This window comes from Leptinotarsa decemlineata, unplaced genomic scaffold (assembly GCF_025532065.1).
Source record: "Leptinotarsa decemlineata unplaced genomic scaffold, Ldec_3_MD MMD2_tig00000505_RagTag_RagTag, whole genome shotgun sequence".
NCBI classification, from domain to species: Eukaryota; Metazoa; Arthropoda; class Insecta; order Coleoptera; family Chrysomelidae; genus Leptinotarsa; species Leptinotarsa decemlineata.
Genome location: NW_027412549.1, coordinates 18,341,206 through 18,361,989, shown reverse-complemented (window position 1 = coordinate 18,361,989; position 20,784 = coordinate 18,341,206). Strand labels below are relative to the sequence as shown.

The 20,784-nt window shown below is 35.4% G+C and overlaps 1 protein-coding gene across 2 annotated transcripts in view; it reads right to left on the bottom strand.

Moving 5' to 3' along the window:
• The window catches only part of LOC141479840 (uncharacterized), a 42,470-nt gene continuing 21,686 nt past the window's right edge, over window positions 1-20,784 (bottom strand). For both annotated transcript variants that reach the window (XM_074174118.1, XM_074174117.1), the window contains exons 6-9: window positions 18,598-18,766; window positions 18,143-18,234; window positions 15,731-15,886; window positions 1-7,432 (exon numbers count right to left, since the gene is read on the bottom strand). In XM_074174118.1, coding sequence (XP_074030219.1) covers window positions 7,112-7,432; window positions 15,731-15,886; window positions 18,143-18,234; window positions 18,598-18,766 — 738 coding nt within the window. In that variant the 3' untranslated portion in view covers window positions 1-7,111. The remainder of the gene's footprint in view (window positions 7,433-15,730; window positions 15,887-18,142; window positions 18,235-18,597; window positions 18,767-20,784) is intronic.

Below are 20,784 nucleotides of genomic sequence, written 5' to 3'. Positions count from 1 at the left end.
TCAAAGTGAGTTATGTTTATTAGGTAGAAATATATAAATGAATACAAGGATAAAAATATATAAAATATCATAAAAGATAAAAGACATATGAAATGATGTACCAAACAGCAATACTTTTTCGGAATAACCTGGTCGTGCATTTCTACATCACTACATGATTTCACCTAGATCACATAAATTATTTGAAGTTTCTAGATAAAAAGCATTTATCACTTTCTTAACATGTTAGGCTGGCCACATTATATTTAATATGAATGGTTAGTCAAAATCTCCACCTCAAATGATATTATTTTTAGTGCAAAGGTTAGTTTGTTTCAAACGATATATGACTGTTTCATATTTATGAAGCAGCCGTATGAAAAAAATAATTTAATCGAAAATTAATTTGCAAAAAGGCAGTACCAAGTAGCCATTAGTAAGTTAGTGACAGACATAAACAAAAACGTCTTTTCTTATAAAACATTTTTCATGTTAATTCGTAAGGGTACAAATATCAGTACCTATGTTAGTAGATTTGCTAAAAAAATCCGTTTATTCTTAAGTGGAAAAAGGGTTATTCAGGACGGTATAAATTACACACACACCACACGACGCTTAACATTATTTGAATAGGCTGATTTAATTTTCAACCTGATATAACGAATTCTTGAATTTTTTCTCGAGATACAATAATGGAGAACTTTACATTTTTGCAACATAGAGTAATGCTATCAATTTTGGTAAAATAGAACAAAATTGTGAACGATTTGTCAAAATACGAGAAAGTTGTAAGCAGTTGAAATTGCGCCTACAAGGATAATCCGGCGTGTGACGTCATCTAACTCAGGCGAAGATGTTCACATTAGGTTTGTTTTGGTTCACAATTCTGTACAGTTCGATCATGCGCAATTATTAAAATGTGTTTTGGTTCAGTTAGAGTCGTTCTGGTATCGTTCACAAAGTGTTCTGGTTTTCTCCGAACCGATTCGGAACTAATCCCAAACGGTAATTATTAGTTCGTACATTTGAGTAGGGACCGTTTAGAACTTCGAATTTGCTCTTGCGCACTAATAATATTTTTCATTTGCGTTGTGGATTCTGGTAGTAACGTTTTCTTAATCTCATTTTTATATGTATTTTAGTTGGTGTTCCATTTGGTATTTTATCTACAATACTGTCTTCGGTAAAACAAAAAAACTCGGAGAGTTCATTGCGACCTGTAAATAAGACAAATTTATATTTCAACATTATTCTTATACCATAACAGATAGACGTGAAATATATGTAGCAATAATAATAATCATTATTATTATCACATCTTTTACAATTCCAAAAATTTATTCTTGGCATGTATATTTTCAATTTAATTTTGGATAACCGGAGATAACGTCTTAGTTAATTCCTGTTACTCTCATTTTTTCAAAAACATCATTACACCTTAATTAAATATTTGATTAACTTCACTCTTGTCTTTAAACTTAACTCAAAACTCCAATGATCTTTATACCAAAGTAGAGGTACCTAACCTCCAATTTTTGTTTATACACTTGTCAGAATAATTTTTTTATATGTTTTGGTTTTTTACTTGTTGGGACCGTTCCAGAACTGTTCTGTGACTGTAATGTTCTGCGCATTGATTCGTCGTCGATACGGGACGGTTCAATAACAGTTCGAAATACAGAACCAAAACAAACCTAATGTTTAATTGTCTTAGCACCCACTTTAAGTTTCACAGTTACTTGTGACGCTGGTATCGTATTCCATCCATTACATTGGTTGGAACTTAAAAAAGAAAGATGACGTCATCTTCCAGTCGATCTGCGCTAAAATACGCCAAATTCAACGATCTATTTCTCAGTACATTCATTGATTATTTTTCAAATCCTTCCACTGGTTATTCTGTCATTAGCAATATCGTGAAACTTCTCTATTGTATATAATGTGCTTATTACAAAATAAATCATCTTAATGAACAATTTATTCAGACCAGTCTTCCTTACCTACACATGAACAGAAAACAACAACTCCTTGACTAATACCACAAAGAGTGTTGAATTATATGCGGCAGGTGTCAGTGCAGAATTGTTCATAAAAGAAATTCCTACATATGCTTTTGGCGATATAAATGCCGAAATCGATTTTCAATTATTGGAACGGATACACTTGCAAACCGGTTTCGTGCTACTTGGCTTCTCGTCAGTGCAAGGTAGTGTCCTACTTCAACACGAAGTCGATAACTTCCCATAATTCAAAATCAACTTCTTTGAAAGTATCATACCTCGAACAAAGCCGAAGCGAATGTCAAGCAACATATCTGTCATCGTCACATCTGCCCGTAGACGAGGTGCTAGCTAACTGCATATCCGAATTGCCCAAATCCTCGTATGAAGAAATAAATGTCGCCTATAGTGAGTAGGCATACTTGAAGACTGGTTATGAATCAAATAATAATCTTACTGAACAATTCGTTCAGGTCATTCTTCAAGTATGCCCACTTACGAGGATTTGGGCCATTTGGATATGGGGTTAGTATAGTCGAAGTAACCGGTATTGTGTATACTCAAGGTGTCGGCGCTGTCAAAGGCCAAAAAAACAATTCAGAGAAATAAATCCGCTGCCAACTAGTCCACAAGGACTGAAGAATTGGCGGTTCGTATTGGATGATTTTTACTAACCGAGTTTTATGATTGGCTAAAAAGCCATAAAATTAAATTTGAAGTCATGTTACGATGACGAATAGAATGCGAGCCGTCGTGTTCAATGTTCAGTTCAGGAACTGATCACGATTTGAGTGTTGAAAGTTGATGTTGGTGCAGTTATAATTACTTAATTTTTGTTATCTGTTTAAAATGTGGCGTCCTTGGACAAGTACTAATATTAATAACGATTGTGATAACAACGCAGACTTTTTCCTGTGTAGTGATTCCACAAGCAATGGTGAACAATGCGAAAAAGATATACCAGTGAATAATATTCGGTTATATTTGAATATTGAAACACAAAGAGTATGTTTCATCGTATATAAGAATCTACATCTCAAGTTTGGGTTCGAGGGAAACAAACTATTATTGATGTTGATGTTGATTTTCGCATAATAAAATCATTGAGAAAAAACAATATCACTGTTACAAAAGCAATGTGATTCCTACAACTGAAATCATAAGGAATAAATTGAATACTTCCAGCCATAACGTGAGCTGTTGTGACAAAACTCTTCAGAATTGGATAAAGAAACTAAGATTTAGATTTAAAATAATAAACAAACGTCAAACAGTTATGGAAAGCAGAAGAATAGTGGAATTGCGTAACAAATACTTACAACAAATAACTAAATATAGACAAGAACAACGGCAAATTTTCTAGTTGGACGAAACTGGGTATGACACTCACGATACAGTTACAAAAGGGTGAATTGATGGTTCGAGAATGTATACGCTTAACATGCCTGCAACCAAAGGAGCGCGACTAATCATTATGCATTGCGGAGGAAGTAAAGAATGGGTTCCGAATTCTTTGAAGCTATGTGGAAAAAAACTTGAGGACTGCAATGTTGACTATCATAAGAACATGGAAGCTAATATTTTCGAGGAATGGTTTGAAAACACATTGATATCAAATTTGGATGCGAATAATGTAATAGTTCTTGACAACGCTTTCTCATTCGCGACAGCTCATCAAAATACCAAATGAAAATTCGAGGAAAGATGAAATACAAAGTTTTTTAATTGATATCAATTTGTATTTTGAAGATTACTATACCAAAAACCAACTACTTGAAGTTTTACAGTCAAAAAAACATTTGAAAAAGTGTATGCCCTTGAGAGTATCGCTGTGAAGTATGGACACACCATACTGAGACTTCTCCCCTATTTTTGTGGTTTCAATCCCATCGAGTTGATTTGGGAAAATCATCAGGCGTAAAAATATTTTTTCCAAAATTTGATAAGAAGGTAATAGAACTAATTAAAGAAGAAGTATTTAATATTATATATATATATATATATATATATATATATATATATATATATATATATATATATATATATATATATTATATATAGTTATTGTGGTTCTTATATAATCAGAAATAATTTTTGAATAACGAAATTAGTTAGCTCCCTAACTATATTATTAAAGGGGAGCTGCTGGAAGGTAGGTTGCACTAGATCCTTTACTTGAACTATACCTCGTCTACTGGCAGAGGGGACCATGGCGGATATGTTGCTAGTCGTTCTCCTTATTCATTTTCAAGGTATGGCACTCTGAAAGTCATCGATTTCGTGTTGATGACACTACCTTGCACTGACGAGGGGCCAAATAACCCAAAACCGGTCTGCAAGCCTGTTCCAATAATAATTAAAAATCGATTCCGGTTGTTGTATCATCGCAAACAGCATATGCAGAAATTACTTCTGTGAGGAATCCTTCACTGACACCTGTTGGATATAATCCAACGCCCTTCGTGTTATTAGCCAGGGGAGAAGTTGTTTTCTGATATGTGTCAGTCCATGAATCAGTTGTGTAGATAAGGAAGACTGGCCTGAACGAATTGTTCATTCAGATGATTTAATTTATAACCAGTCTTCAAGTATGCCCACTTACTATAGGTGACATTACAAAGTATACTGTTCCACCAGTGTGGTGGAACAGTTGGTAACCCTCAATTAAAGTGAAAGAAAAAATCATTCTTTCGTGTTCGTGATTCGATGAAGAACTGTGTAAATGGTTCACATTCAATTAACTGACTTGATGATTTTGAACTAATAAATGCCGGTAGTTACTGTGTTTTACCGTTTTCATATTCCGATGATGGGAAGAACACAAGTCACGATTCTCTTGTTTGATTATTTTTGGAGGTGTATTTATATTCTTGGCAACAAGTACCTACCTTTCAAATCAAAGATTTTTCTCCGCCTTCAAAAAATATGAACGAAATGTCATTCGATTCGGAATAGCATGTATATGGTTCTTGAACAAAATCAAGTACAGAAAATAACATTCTTTTATTTTTTCAACTGCAATCTATTCGGGGAAATTTCCTCCTCCATATGAATATTTTTTTAAATTTGGAAAATGCCAGATAGTTTTTGAGATATTTGCAAGAAACCAAACCCAATTTCTTTACACTTAATTGGTTATAACTTTTGCAATTATCGCAAGCGGAACCTGAATGTTTTAAAAAATTATCTACCCACTATTCTGAATCGAATGACACCTCATTATTATTTTTTGGAGACAAAGAAAAAGGTGCTTGTTGACCAGAGTATTTAGATTTGTGTTTAAAAAAATTGCACTGGGTATAGCAACTACCTGGAAGTCAATAAATGCTTCATTTTTTTTGTCAGGATATCAGTTGAATATAAATTTCAAAAAAAACTATAATATATTATATATTCTGAAATTCATCATTTGAAATGAACCATCTGCCTAAATCTGCCTAAACAGTTCCTTCGCATTTTTTTATCATTTTTTTCAAGAAAGTTTTTGTTTGATAAGCACATTGATATTTTGAATTGTTATTGTTAATGTCAGCATTTCATGTTAGTCATTACAATATTTATTGATAAAAAAAATTAGTCCGATGAGTACCTAACTTCATTACGTTAGAATAAGTAAGTTGTTTCTTAAAAACAATACATGATATTTCTATCGATGAAATGTTTTTGTACGAAATTTTTTGTAGGGCAATGAATGTACATTGATCTCTAAATCCATAACTTGAGGTTTTATTTAAATGAGATAAACAAGTGTAATCGATATAAAACAATTCGAAAAACACACTTTAATACAAGATTTTTACAAAATGGTTAAGGCTTTCGGGGTCGATGTTTTCAGTGTCACTATTTTTCGGGTTCGAAGGCCGTGGATTTTGGTAATTTTTTCCTGACGTTTCGCCGGCGCCAGTGGCTAGCTTCTTCAGGGGTTTATACATCTCTGGGTACCCGAAAAATTGTGACACGGACAAGAATTTCACTTGGAAGTTTACAAAACCGCAACACGTGTTTCGCTATACAATAACATCTTCAGACGTCAACAATACTAACCAAACAAATTCTATAAACAAAACACTGAACACAGAACAATTTCTGTGTCAACAAAGCACATAATTTGTTCCGTCAGTATTGTTGACACCTGAAGATGCTATTTATAAACTGTCAAGTGAAAATCTCACGTTAAAGTGTGTTTTTTTAATACGTTATAGTTGATTTCCATCAAGTATATGTTGTGTCTATCATATTTTTTCAATATAAAACAATTTGCTTTTAGATTTTCACGATTGCTTCAACTGAAAAAAGAAAAATGTCAAGTGAATAAGGAATTGTCATCTCCTCTACTCATTGATGATTTCGAATAGGTAGCGAAAGGATTATTTGAAAGGCGGCATTAATTCAAGTTTGGGGCAGTATGTACGATACTGACTAAGAACATACGAGGTGGTCCCACAAGTACCCGGCCTGGCCTAGAGATGGCGGTAGTAGTTCGCAAAATATCACTGTATTGAAAAGTACACAATGTATAAAGCATATGTTTCACTTTTGAAGACGCTGCGTTGTTTAGTATTTGTTTGGTTTTCATCAATAGCAAAAGTTTCTGGTGAATTTATGAAAGTGGAGAAAATTGGTCATCGTTATGTGGTACAATACTATTATTTAAAAAACTTCAGCCCAACCAATATGAAACCTGAACTGGATTCTACTCTGGGTGAGTCTGCTCCTTGGTTTACAACAGTAATATATTGGGTAGCAGGATTTGAACGAAGCGTATGAACTGCCGCCGAGACGAGCTGAGAGGAGATTATGTTGAAAAAAAAATTTTATTCCAAAATTTTTGTATTTTTTGGCCAGGAACTTCTAGGATCACCCTCGTAAGTACATTTCTGGTAAAAGCGTTCCATTGTTAGGATATATTTCTTCGTCGGTCTCACTCCTGCTACGAGTAGTAGATTATAAGGATTATGTTAGTGATAAAATCGCAAAATATGTTAATGTAGGTTAGTATACGAGTATATATTGTATGGTTAAATGTTGGTATTAATTCAAACTTTGTGACGGGACAACTCAACTGAGAAAATGTGAAAATAGTGGCCAGTTATTTCAGAAATATCACCAGAAGAATCGATGAGCTTTTCAATTCAACTATAGTCGAACAGCAGATATTTTTCCAAACACTTTGGCATATCAAAATCTTCAACAGCTTCCATCAGTTTAGTCCGTAATAACGCCCTCAGAAATAATCTAACCTGCCTTTTCAGCGACAGGGGATACTTAGCAAGTTCTAAAAGAGTTGTTTTTTGTTCCGGGGATAGCACGTTATTTCTTCTTATCATGCATGGATCGAAGGATTCGCAAGCCTCCGTCAAGAGAAAGAAAATGGCGTCGCAGTTTCCAGATATCACATTTTGTAGAGAATTGAGCATGCCGTCTGGATCCCTGAACTGAGTTTTCATTACAACCTGAAACAATATCAAAATCAACCAGGCTGAGGAAAACAAAATTATTAATCAAACGAACAGTTGGGCTGGAATAGTTCGTAGGATAATATAGAAAAAAATTGTATTAAATTTGATTTTATTATTCAATATAGTTGTCATACAATTTTTTATATAATTTTTAGACTACGATTTGCTCATCGGCGCCAAATTTATTTCCAGTGAGCATTCTCTTGAGGTCTGAGAACAGGAAAAACTCGCTGGGACCAGATCTGGAGAATACGGTGGATACAGAAGCAATTCGAAACCCAATTCATGCAATTTTGCCATTGTTTTCATTGATTTGTGACATGGTGCATTGTTTTGAGGAAACTGCACTTTCTTTTTTTCAAATGGTGCTGTTTTTCCCTCCAAATTCTCCAATAACGATATGTAATAGTCGCTGTTAATGGTCGATGAATATTATAATTATAATAATGATGAATGGGCTTTATTCATTGACATAGATTGTTTATTAAGAAAAAGTAGATACAAAAATTAATGAAAGGGCGAACTTCAGCCGAGACTGTTTTACAACTTAACCTAGGGGATAGCATGTATTATATAGAAATATAAAAATAAATACGTAGTATACAATGGTAAGTGAGTAGTTTATGAATCTTTGTAAAACAAAGAAAGAAACAAAGGTTATAAATTCCAAAGTAAATATTAAAAATCTATTTAGCCTAAATAAGGTAAAATATATAGCAAAACATACACAAAAGGGAGACAAAAGGAAAACCATATGAGCAAGGCATAACATGAATATATTATCTATCCAGAAGATATGTTTTCAACTTTTTCTTGAAAATATATACGTGTTAGGAAGCACACGTTAAAAGGTAAGACCTCGTTAATCCTTAACTCGCACAAATTTCGTAGGGGGTGCGACAGCTGGTTAACGGAAAGACATATTTTTTTTTAAACAGTAGTGTCTAAATTCACTGGGCAGAGCGTTATATTGTTTGATGGAGTTGTAAATGAAACTACGAGAAAAGCAGACTGTCGAGTGTTTTGGAATAATGAAAGTGTGACGGTTTCGTGTCCTTGAATTATTCTGAGATTTGAAAGTTTTATATATTTCATAAATATACTTTGGCTTTTTGCAAATGAGGAATTTATGTGTATTGACGAGTAGGTGGAACTGCCAGGTTTTAGCAATCGGTAACCAACCTGACCCCTCGAACTTGGGGGATATATGGTCGAATTTTCTCACACGAATGCAATTGTTTTGTATTTTTTTGCAAGCGATACACATCAATTTGTATCAAAGCAGGCGCGTAGATTATATCGCAATATGCTAATCTGGACAATATGAGGGTTTCGCAAAATATCAACTTCAATTTGGAAGTCATAATATCTCTACTTTGATAGAGTTAACTTAAGATACTGTACGAGCTACGACAAAGTGAATTTATATGTTTGTGAAATCTCAGATCAGCATCTAGCTACCAAACCAAGTTCTTGCTTTCTGTAATTATTTGCAGTAAGTCTTTTGTAAGTCCCACATTTTGTGTTTCGGACCAAAAAGTATCAGCTGAGCTTTTTTAGAATTCAATTTCAGGTTATGGGCTATAGATAGATCCAGTAACTTTTGTAGATCGCTGTTAATTTTTTCCATTGCTACCTGCCAGTTACTTGGCGGATATCGATAATATAACTGAATGTCACCTGCATACTGATGAACTGTGCAATGATCAATTATGGAAGTCAGATATATATAGAGAGAACATAATGGGGCCAATGATAGAGCCCTGAGGTACTCCATAGTCAACAGGTAAAGCACTAGAACACTTTCCATCCAGACATACTGACTGAGTCCGATTTCTGAGATAACTTTCCGATAGATTTACAGTCCCTTATTATCAGTTGCTTTGTATAAATCTTGGGTAATTTTGACAAGAGCGGTGGTGGTGCTATAGAATGTACGAAATCCAGATTGAACATTTGTTATTAAATTATTATTGTATACAAAAGAATCAATTTGATCTTTCAGAATCCGCTCGAACGCCTTAGATAGGATAGGCAGTTTGCTAATAGCCCTCAAATAAGATAATTCAGTTGTATTTTCACATTTTGGCAAAGGGAGTACAATTCCATGTTTCCATGCAGAAGGAAAATGATTTGTTTCTATAGAGGAATTGAATATGTGTGTTATGTGGTTGATAAGATAATTTTCAATATAGTTCAACATAATGAGAGAAATGCTGTCAGAACCAGCACAGTTACTTTTTGTTGTGTACTACATATATTTATATATTTGGTACACCCGTTATATCATTAGTCGAAAATATTATCAAGTTGTCAAATAGCTGTCAATTAAAAAGATCCTAAAGAGAACTCACATATTCATTATAAAGTGGTATTAATACATGCATCAAATCAAATACTACTCATTCACAACAGTTTTGGCGACGAGGTGAATAAAAAAAGATTATAAAAATAAAAAAATTATCGAAAAAAAAACGTTCAAGAATGGATGCCCAACAGTTCAAAGAATTTATGGAATTTCAAACTGCAATGATATCTACTCACTTGTCTCAATTACAAAGTTCACAGAGTCAGACAAACCGTGAATCATCAAGCAAGGGAGAAATTGTGATGAACTTTTAGCTAATTTCGAAAATTTTGACAGCAAGAAAGAATCGTTTTCAAACTACAAAAGCAGGTTCCAGAATTACCTTCAAATGAAGCAGATCAGTACAAATAAGCCTTATTGTGCTCAATTGCTACTAAATTCTATTGGAGCTCAAAATTTCAACATGATTACAGCTTTGGCTGCTCCTAAAACTCCTGATCAGTTGACATATGATGAATTGATAAAGTTATTGGAAGAACATCTTGCACCAAAGAAGAACGTTTTAGTTGCCCAACATCACTTTTTGTCAATCTATCAAAATGAACAACAATCAATTCCAGAATTTGGAGTGAATTCACATGCGAGTGCAAGAAATCAGTTGCAGAAATCTTCCTGACAGCTTAATTCATTCGTGGCTTATACGATAATAGCATTCGTGAACAATTACTTCAGTCTGATAGTAAAACTTTCAAAGACATTTTTACGAGAGCAATTGCGCTCGAATCTTCGAAAATTGATACTCACAAAATTGCCCAGAAAACAATTTCAACGTCATCTTCAACAGTTGATATCAATAAAGTCAACTGTTAACACCAACATGTTCATAAAATGCACAGAAATCATTCATGTTCATATATTCCTTCAAAAAATAGAAAATCGAGGTACAATAGGCCACTCAGTCGCAAATATAACCTCGAATCACTAGGACTGCAGAATATTTGTCTTAGGTGTGGGAAATCCAATCATATCACAAAAGATTGTCACACTGAACAAACCTCACTCAAATGTACCTTATGCAACAGGACTGGTCACGTTTCTAAGGTCTGCATTACTTCATTAGTTGCAAATAAGACAAAATCTGAATCGACTAATCAAATTCAAAGCGACAATTCATGTGAAATCGCACGACAATATGATTATAACATATTGTTGATATTCATCAAAATCATAATAGTTCTGACACTGATATGAGTCGTTATTACGCCCACGTCAAAATAGAAGGAAAACCAATCAAATTCGAAGTAGATTCGGGATCAGCTTATACGTTTCTTCAACGTCAACAATTACAAGATTTGAATCTGAATATTCACCTTGAACCTGCAACCATCGGATTCCGCTCATATACTCTCATATACCCGATGGGAAGATTGTAGTTAACGTTTCTTATGGTAACATCAAAATAAAAGAAGATGTTTATATTGTGCCAGATAATTACGCTGCTATTCTTGGTAGAGTTTGGATCCAACGCCTCAAGATAGATTTGAACCAACTAAGTCAACAAAACACTTCAGTACCCTCTGAAAGATTCAACCTGTGGAGTGTAGACGAACTAAGCGCAAAATATCCAAATGTTTTCGAAGAGAAAATTGGATGTGTTCCAGGTTTCAATGTTGTTCTCAAGTTACGTGAAGGTGTACAGCCATGTTTCCATCGTGAACGTTAAATTCCCTACGCACTCAGCACATTGGTTGAAAAAGAATTGGATGCTTTGAAACCCGTTCATCATGAAAAATCAGTATCATCAAATAAAAAGCCACGACAATTCAGCGTGGGAGAAAGAGTTCAAACAAGGTATTACACAAATTATAAACGGTTATGGAAGACAGGAGAAATTATCAAGAAATTTGGGCTTCTTCACTATCAAGTGAAACTCGATGATGAACATATTTTGAAGACACATATTGATCAGATAAGATCGACCAACTTGCCCAAAAGTAAATCCGTCTTTTTCGCACCTGAAGTAGAAGTAGAAGATCAGCCTAATATAACTGATTGGGTGACGATTCCAGTGCAAGATGAACAAGTCAATCAACCGGATAATATTCAAAATGAGGTGTTTGAACCAGATCAAATTGAAGTACCTGATGATCAAATACCTCATCCACCAACCAACATAACAAAGTTGAGAAGATCAAGCCGCCCTGTTAAACTTCCATCGCGCTTCAACGATTACATAGTTGAAAAAAAATAATTCAATAAGCGTGGGAGATTGTTGTGTATTACATATATTTATATATTTGGTACACCCGTTATATCATTAGTCGGAATTATTATCAAGTTGTAAAATAGCTGTCAATTAAAAAGATCATAAAGAGAACTCACATATTCATTATAAAGTGGTATTAATACATGAATCAAATCAAATACTACTCATTCACAACCTTTTCATACCACTGATGTATTCTTGAGTCGGAAGTGGCGTCACTCTGCGAAAATTCAAAGTAGGTCCATTATAGGTCTGAATATCTTTCAATGAGTGTTTCATGATGATCAGATTTTGCAGGATGAATAATATTTGTGAAGTGGGAGTTTATTTGATTCAGATCTGATAAATCCGCGCGAAGGTTAGGGCTGTGTTTATTTCTCAAGTTTTCTTAGAGTACCCTTGATCAAACTGGAATTTCCGTTTCTCGAAACAAATTCTAAATAGGCTTTTTTTCACGTCGGATTGCTCCGGTGGTATAATTACGGAGTTCCTTATAGCTCATCCAGTCTCTATGAGACATGCACATCCCGAAATACTGATTCTGGTGTGAAATGATGGAGGCATGTTTCATCCATTGTCAAATATCGATGCCTAAATTCGGGTTTTTTTATGGCGGAACAGCTTCAAACACTGCTCAGAATCATCAATTCGTTATTTTTAGTCGATTGTGAGCTCGCGCTGCACCTATTTTGAACCGAGCTTTCGTATTCACAAATATTCACGCACGATATGTACAACACGTTCCTTCGATATCTTTAGGGCCTCAACTATCTCGATCAACTTCAATTTATGGTCATCCAAAATCATTTTGTGTACTTTTTTGATGTTTTCGTCGGTAATAGCCTCTGTTGTTCCAAATGTCATTGCCTTTATTTCATAAATATCAGGTTTTCTGGACCTATCCATTCCTCGCCAGAAAAAGTGCTGGGCTGAAAACTTGGTGGAACATGTATCGAATATCTGAGCAAAATGCGATTCGCTTCTGTCGAAATTTCCACAAAATTGATGTCAGATTTTGTATTAAGTCTGGACCTTGCAGAAGACGATCGTTAAGATATACCCCATTCGATTTTGCCGCTGCATCGAAGATCAGTCTCAATTTACCCTGTTTAGAGGGATTAGTTACCCCAAAGTGGGGTAAATACCAGGTTCTAGGACCACCTTTCTCTGCGTCAGTAATATCAAGCTGCCGAATGTAACCTTCTTCAAATATTCTTCAATTTTCTCGCCATAATCTTTCGCAAAACCTATATTCCTGTCAATTTTTCCCTCCATACATTTCAGAGGATTAAGTGCCACTACTTTACTATAGGTAGTGTTACATCATCATTCTTCCACAGGAGACCTATATCAAGGTGATTTTCAACTTGTTTAATGATATTTTCCATTATTTTTAATGCTCTATCATATTCCTCAGATCTTCAATTTCTTCTGGACTCCTTATCCCAAAACTGTCAATTTTGAAAGAGTCCCTCACTGAATTGTGAATATCTTCATCAATTTGTTCTTGAGACTTAAGACAAACGTGAAATACTAAAGACGATTCATCAGCAACTTTTTCCGGAGGGGTATCTGCCATGTACTACCCATCCCGGTAAAGTTTTTGATACAAACGGTGCATTCCAGTAACCTTGGTAAATTTTCCCTGCAAAAGTTAAAGCATATTGCTCCTGACCCATAAAAATTGTTGGCCTTTCTTGATGTATGGACAGATTCTACTCAGGTATTCGACATCATTGGTTTGTCTTGGAAGTGAGAGTCTTCTCACAGTTCGAACTTCATTCATTTTGTATGTTTTTGAGTTCTCTTACATTGAAGATACCTTCATTTTTTGTAATATTGTTAAGCCACTGGTAGCAGAGTGACTCAACAATGTTCCGTCTAATCAGTCCTGCTGTGAATTTTTTGGATTCAAAGTTGAAATAAACCAGGAATCAAACGTTTCCAGTGAATATCTTATATTTCGGGATTAGAGAACAAAAACAAATATGAATAATTGAAAATCACTTTATTGTTTTTCAAAATATTCCACATGAAGATCTATACACTTTTGCATGCGTTTGAACCATTTGTCGAAGCACTTTTGCCACTCGGATTGAGGTATTTCCAAAACATGCATTCTGAATGCAGCAACCGCTTCTTCAGGTGTCGAAAAACGTTGACCTCTCTGTTTGTTTTTTACGTGGGGGAATAAAAAGAGGTCATTCGGTGCCAAGTCTGGACTATACGGCGGATGACTCATCAACTCGATGTTTTGGATGCTCAAAAATGCAGTTGTTTGAGCCGATGTGTGAGAACTCGCATTGTCGTTGTGAAAAGTGATCCGTCTTCGGCGGTTGGTTTTCCTGATTTCTTGGAAGACAACTGGCAAACAAATGGTTGTGTACCACTTAGAATTGACTGTTCTACGTTGTTCTAGTGGTACGGTTGCGACATGTCCAGTTTTTCCGAAAAAACAGGCGACCATTTGCTTGGAAGTGTTTCGTGCGCGAACAACTTTTGTTGGATTTGGTTCATCTTGAAACACCCATACAGTCGACTGCTGTTTACTTTCGGGATCATGCGTGTAAATCCACGATTCATCACCTGTCACGATGTCATAGAAGTGTTTCGAAGCACCGCGATCTATTTTTTAAGCATTTCCTTCGACCTATCGACACGAGGTCGATAGGTGTGGGATCCAACGCGAACAAATTTTTTTGACAGTCAAATGTTTATGCAATATTGAATGTATGCTGGTCCCACTAATGCCTAAGGTTGTCTCAATCTCACGATAGGTCACATGACGATCTTGCAATATCAGTTCGCGCACAGCATCAATGGTTATCGGAACAACAACTGATTTTGGACGACCTTCACGAAATTCGTCTTGGACTGAACTACGACCACGATTGAATTCACCATACCATCGATAAACATTGATCCTTGTGGGGCTTCATCGCCAAAAATTGAATTAAGTTCATCCAAGCACTGTTTCTGAGTTAATCCACGTCGAAAATTGTAAAAAATAATGCACGAAAATGTTCACTATTTAATTCCATTTTTGGACCGAGATGAATCTTTTAAGTTACTGTAAACAACACAAATAACGCGCGTATGTCAAAATGTTCTGAGTACGTTTAAGCTCAAAATTGTCCAACTTTGCGATAGAGCTGTCAGTTGCCAAATTGCAACACTAGGGTTTCCAAATCCGGAAACATAAAAGGCAACCTATGTTATAACTTTTCAAAATTATTGTCGATGTCAGAATCGTCTTTTTTTATTATCAAATCATGATCAATTATTTCAACTACGTGAACAAAATTAATTTAAAGAAACAACAGCCTCTTTGGGGTGTCCACTGCGTGCATCATCCTGGGTGCCTATTTCACCTTGTTTAAACTTAGCAAACCAATTCTCAACGGATTAGTTTCCTGGTGCGAAGTCCGAGTATTGTTTATCAAGGACAACCTTGGCTTTAACAGTATTTTTTCAACCAAAAAATAATGCTTTATTAGTATACGAAATTCCTTTTTATCAATTTTCTTAAAAATAACAAAAGTTGTTTCACTCAAATTGTTCTATCCCACAAACTAATAGTCCGACAGCTGTGAAATGTGTACACGTGTCTTTTGAAGGTTAAGGTTAACTAAAAATCATATAGATTTAATGCTACTAGCGTCATATGTGTGTTAGCCAACGAACTTTCAAGCTCATCAGTTATGTCCCGTTTTTTTACCTTTGCTCCATACTGAAGTAACAAATGAACTACAGCTATGCTGGGATTCTCATTGCTGGCTAAATATTCCACCAACACAGGCCTTAATTGAGAATTTCTATCGAATTCGTCACTATAAACCTTCAAGTTTGGATCTGCACCGGCTTTGAGGAGCATCTGGAATAAAATAAATGAATAATTCAAGAACAGTTGGATAGAACTAGCCGATATTTTATTTAACTCCATATTTGTATAGCAAAACACATGTCGCGGCTTTTCTAGAGTGACAATCTTGTAGTGAATCGGTTATTAATTCAAGAACATATGAAACGAAAACTAATAGCAAAAAAAAATCAGTCTATACACACATTATACGTTTGCCTTCTAAGAATCATAATAAACGAAGTTAGATATGATTTAGTCCCAAATATATTCATAGTGATACAAGTTCTTCAAATTGAAAGGAATGTATTTTCAGAAGAAATAAGTTTTTGGGAAAAAATTTGCTGGGTTTCACTTCACCAACTTTATACAATGAATTGTGAGAAACTTCCAAAAGAAGGAAGAAAGCAATTAACTTCAAAATACACTTTTTGCAAAGATATGCAGAATGTATAGAAGTTTCAGACACAAACTGGAAGAGAAATCCCTCCCGAAACAACTACTCACTCATGAAATATGATACATGGCTGGGTTTGAATCAAATAATCGTCTTTACGTACTGTCACCATAGCATTAGCGGGTTTTTCTCATCCATAATATAATAATTAGCGAGAGGGTATTTTATGTTCCGCCCATGTTCCATGTTCCGATTTCAGGCAGTTCTTATTAGTTAGAATGACATAGGTCATGGTAGTGTTCAATTCTGGACATATTACGTTTGACATGAAATAGGTATGTGGTGAAGGAATAATGAAGATTTCTTATCTACAGCTTGGTGGGATTGAAAAGTGGATAGGCATTTTTTCTGAACTAAACGTAAGTATATACAACTATACAGGCCCAGAAATGGGTAATTTCACTCAGGATGCCAAAAAAACACCGGCTTGTTCATGAAATAGTAAATGTATGCAATAGTAGCATAGTACTCCATATTCAATATATCGTAATTTAAAGGGGGATATTTTTAAAACAGACAAAGATGTGTAGATCTTGCAAAGAAGTAAAAAACTGGAATCACACGTAAGAAAAACTACTTTCGAAACAACAACTTTGCATTCCGTGCATTGTCATTGTTATTTTCATATAAAGATGTATTCTTGCAAATGAGACATATAGCTTCTAAAACGTTGATGAGGTTAGTGTCAGTATTCCGTGTTTCAGGAAAAGAGGTTTGCAGGAAGTCAACCTATTCACTTGGCACAAATACCGCACCGCTCGCTTTTGCAACAAAATACACTCTCAATTAGTTCATTATTACACGAACCCCAGAACTGGATTGCGTACCTCAAGTTTGACTCAATGAGAGCAAAAAAAACATGTTTTGCTGCAGCATAACCTAACTTTTTAGCTGTATTCCTAAGGGCAAAACATCCGGATGATAATTTTTCTGTTTAGCATGTTAATATGATTTGTGAATTTCAAATTGGTATCTATATTGTTGTCAGATAATATAGAGTCAGCACCTAATTCTGTATCCGGAAGAAGACATTTAAATGTAAGAAATTTTGTTTGATTGAAATTTGAACATAAAAAATGTGCATCGCACCACGACCTGATTTTTTGTAGGTCTCTCGTTACATTTTTTCGAAGCAAATTCACATTTTCAGAGTGCCATAGGATGATAGGGTCATCGGCAAATAAAGTGAAGGAACCAGATATATAGGAGGGTAATATCATTTATGTACAAAAGAAATAGATATGGACCTCAAACTGATCCTTGAGGTAGTTCCCCAACTAACTTTTAGTAATCCGGATGTTTGGTCAGTTTTAACCAGTTGAGAATCTTCCAAAGAAAGAAAGAAAGTCATTATTTCACAAATAAACTCTTCACAAAAGTGTGTAAATAATACAAAGAAGTAACTTTGAGGCACAAACTGGAAAAAATCCCCTTTCGTAACAACTACTCTCTCATAAACATTGAATTAGACGAAAGAAAAAATACTTTGATACAAAACTCAAATAAAAACCATCAAAAATTTCTATCTGGTCATTTATTCACACCACATATATTTTCAGATAAAAGTTTTTCGGGGAGAGTTATTTTAGAACTAAAACCGAAGTTTTCAGAAGCAAATGTACATGACTGGTAAAGGTATGTTCTACTATTCCTTAAATTTTTTAGTAGCATTCAAGTTTACTTCATCGGTTGATAATAGGCTATCCAGTTTTGTATCTATTTTGTGTTTCAAAGTGAGGGGTTAATCCAGAAATACCTGAACATATGGCACCTCTATTCACAAATGATCACTGAAAATTGAAATAACAACATACCGTGATTATATCAAATCTACTGGGTATATTATCCGCACATGCTACGTGTAAAGGTGATCCTATTATGGGTGAACTGCAATTAACATTGGCACCTGAAAAGATAAGAGAAAAAAAGATTTAAGTTGCAGAACTATTCTTTATTTTCAAGAAAATATATGTTTCAATGATTCACTAATTTCTCCAAGCTTTAAGGTGTACATAATTTCATTATACCAACACCAACAAGTATAAAATAGAAAAAGGTCAAATGTAATTCCTTAATTCTAACTTGTTTCGGTTGTACTGATCATAATTTTCACACTTTGTCAGATATTGGAATGCATCTAATAGTCTACTATCATGTACCGTTCTCAAGTCCAAACAAAGGTCCTTTATACTCCAAAGTATGATAATTATTCTCTCTTGTGACGAGAGAAATATGATTTTTGAAATAAAATTTGAAATCATTAACTCACCAGATCGAATAAGCAGGTCAACTATTTGCGGATCTCCTTTGAGTATGGCCAAATCCAAAGGACTGGGTTTTCCAATGTCATATTCTTCATCGTAATTCAGTTTTGCTCCTTGTTTTATCATCAGATTCACTATTTCGTATTTTCCGGATAAAACAGCGTAGTGCAGAACCTGTAAAATATTGTCTCAAATGTGAAACTGGAGACCAACGTTTAAAATATTCATATTACATGCAGTCCATTGGAAAGTAAAATTGTTTAGGCCTCAGGATGTGGAGTGTACTCCAGATCACTAAGCCAAAGTGGGAAATGGGAAAAAATACCAGCGTGGTACAAACAGAACTGGCTGGTATCTCAATCGCCACAAAAGAAATAACCAGAAAAGGAATTCTGGCAAAAACATAACAATCTACACTGACAGCAGACAAACCCTATCAGCCTTGAAGAAGAGACAACGTTATCCTAAGGTGGGTTAAAGGGCACGACAGGAGTAAAGGTAATCGCATTGCCGACTTTGTAGCCAAGGAAGTGGCTGGACTATGAATTTTAGGACCCAGTGGCACCTACAGCCTGATGACTTGGCCAATTGCGGAACTAGCCAAATGTTACACCCATGCTCAATCCCTAAAGAGATGGGATGGAATCAAAGGATGCAATCTTGCCAGGATCACCCTGGGCGACCCTGGGAAGCTGGCGCCGAAGAAATATCTGGCGATGACCAGGAAAAATCTACGCTTAACAGTAGGATTTCTGACTGGCCACTGTCAACTAAGGAAACACCTCTTTAATATGGGGCTAGTGGACACACCTCTTGCAAGATGTGTGAACAGGAAGATGAGACTGTCAGGCATGTCGTATGCAAGTGCCCGAAGTTATCGTCAATAAGAGAGTGTGTGTTCGACGAGTCTTGGCCTACACCTGCCGATATAAAAGAGATGTATCCCAGTGATCTGTCCACCTTTCTGGAAAGGACAGGATGGACGATGATCTACGAGGACAAATCCTTGGGAGGATGTACAATGGGTCACATGTGGCCTAAGTACTGTGGGCTTACACTCACCCTCCCCACTCTACAGATACAGAGACAGAGATAGGCCTTAGCGTGCGTTTTTCAGAGGACACAACTTCATTTTTTTAAGTGTAGGGGGGTTGGTATAAGCTTAAGTTCAAGTTTGTGAAGTCGCAACCCTTGTCCTCCGGCCGCCATCTTGGGAAAAGGGATGCAGGTGTTTTCGCGCTGTATCTAAAACCGTCCTCATGCCCATAATACTGTATGCCTGCACTGTCTGGGGCCAGTGCGCACAGACATACACGAAGCAATCGTGTATGTCTGTGCACACACACACACACACACACACATACACACACAAAATCTCATATGAAAAAAAAATCTGAACGATCCATGCACCAGACACTTCAAGGTCACAACGCCTTGACTTCACTGTACAACAAAAAAAGCAAATAACACGTCATATTGGTGGGGGGAGGATTAGAACCGGGAAAAAAATTCTGAACGATCCATACACCACACCCTTCAAGGTCACATCACCTTGACTTCACCAAACAACAACCAATAAAAAAAGCAATTAATACGTCATAGTGGTGGGGGGAGGCCAAGAATCAGCTGTAAACAACTACTCGTGTGAAACTATACGAAATACGCCGGGAATATTTGAAATGCGTAGAAGGGCGGAAGCATGCATACTAAGTGCAGGTGGCCACTTCCAACAATTTTTATAATCAGTTTTGCTATTGTTACTAATTAACAAATTTGTGCTATTCGTTTAGACTTACTGTCACAAAATAAAATAAAACTCGTTTTTGTGAAAAATTTGTTTTTTTGCAGATTATGTTTTCAAATATTATTAGGGAATTGGTAATGCGTTATGAAGCAATTTTCAGATTCTCATTCATTTTAGAATTGATCTAATTTCTTAATTTGCTTTCTGTCGATTTTTATTTTTTTGAGTGAAAATCATGCGTCGGACAAAGAAATACCAGGAGATCAAATTTTCTCAAAAATAAATGAGGATTTCAAAAATGATTTTATTTTGAAAAGAAAGCATTGGCGTAGTACTTTTTCCCCAAAAATATTTAATGCGAAACCCGTAGGGATGCCACTGTTCGAAAAAATACAAATTTGTGTACATCAGAAAATGTGCCTTGAGGCATGGAACATATGTACCAAAT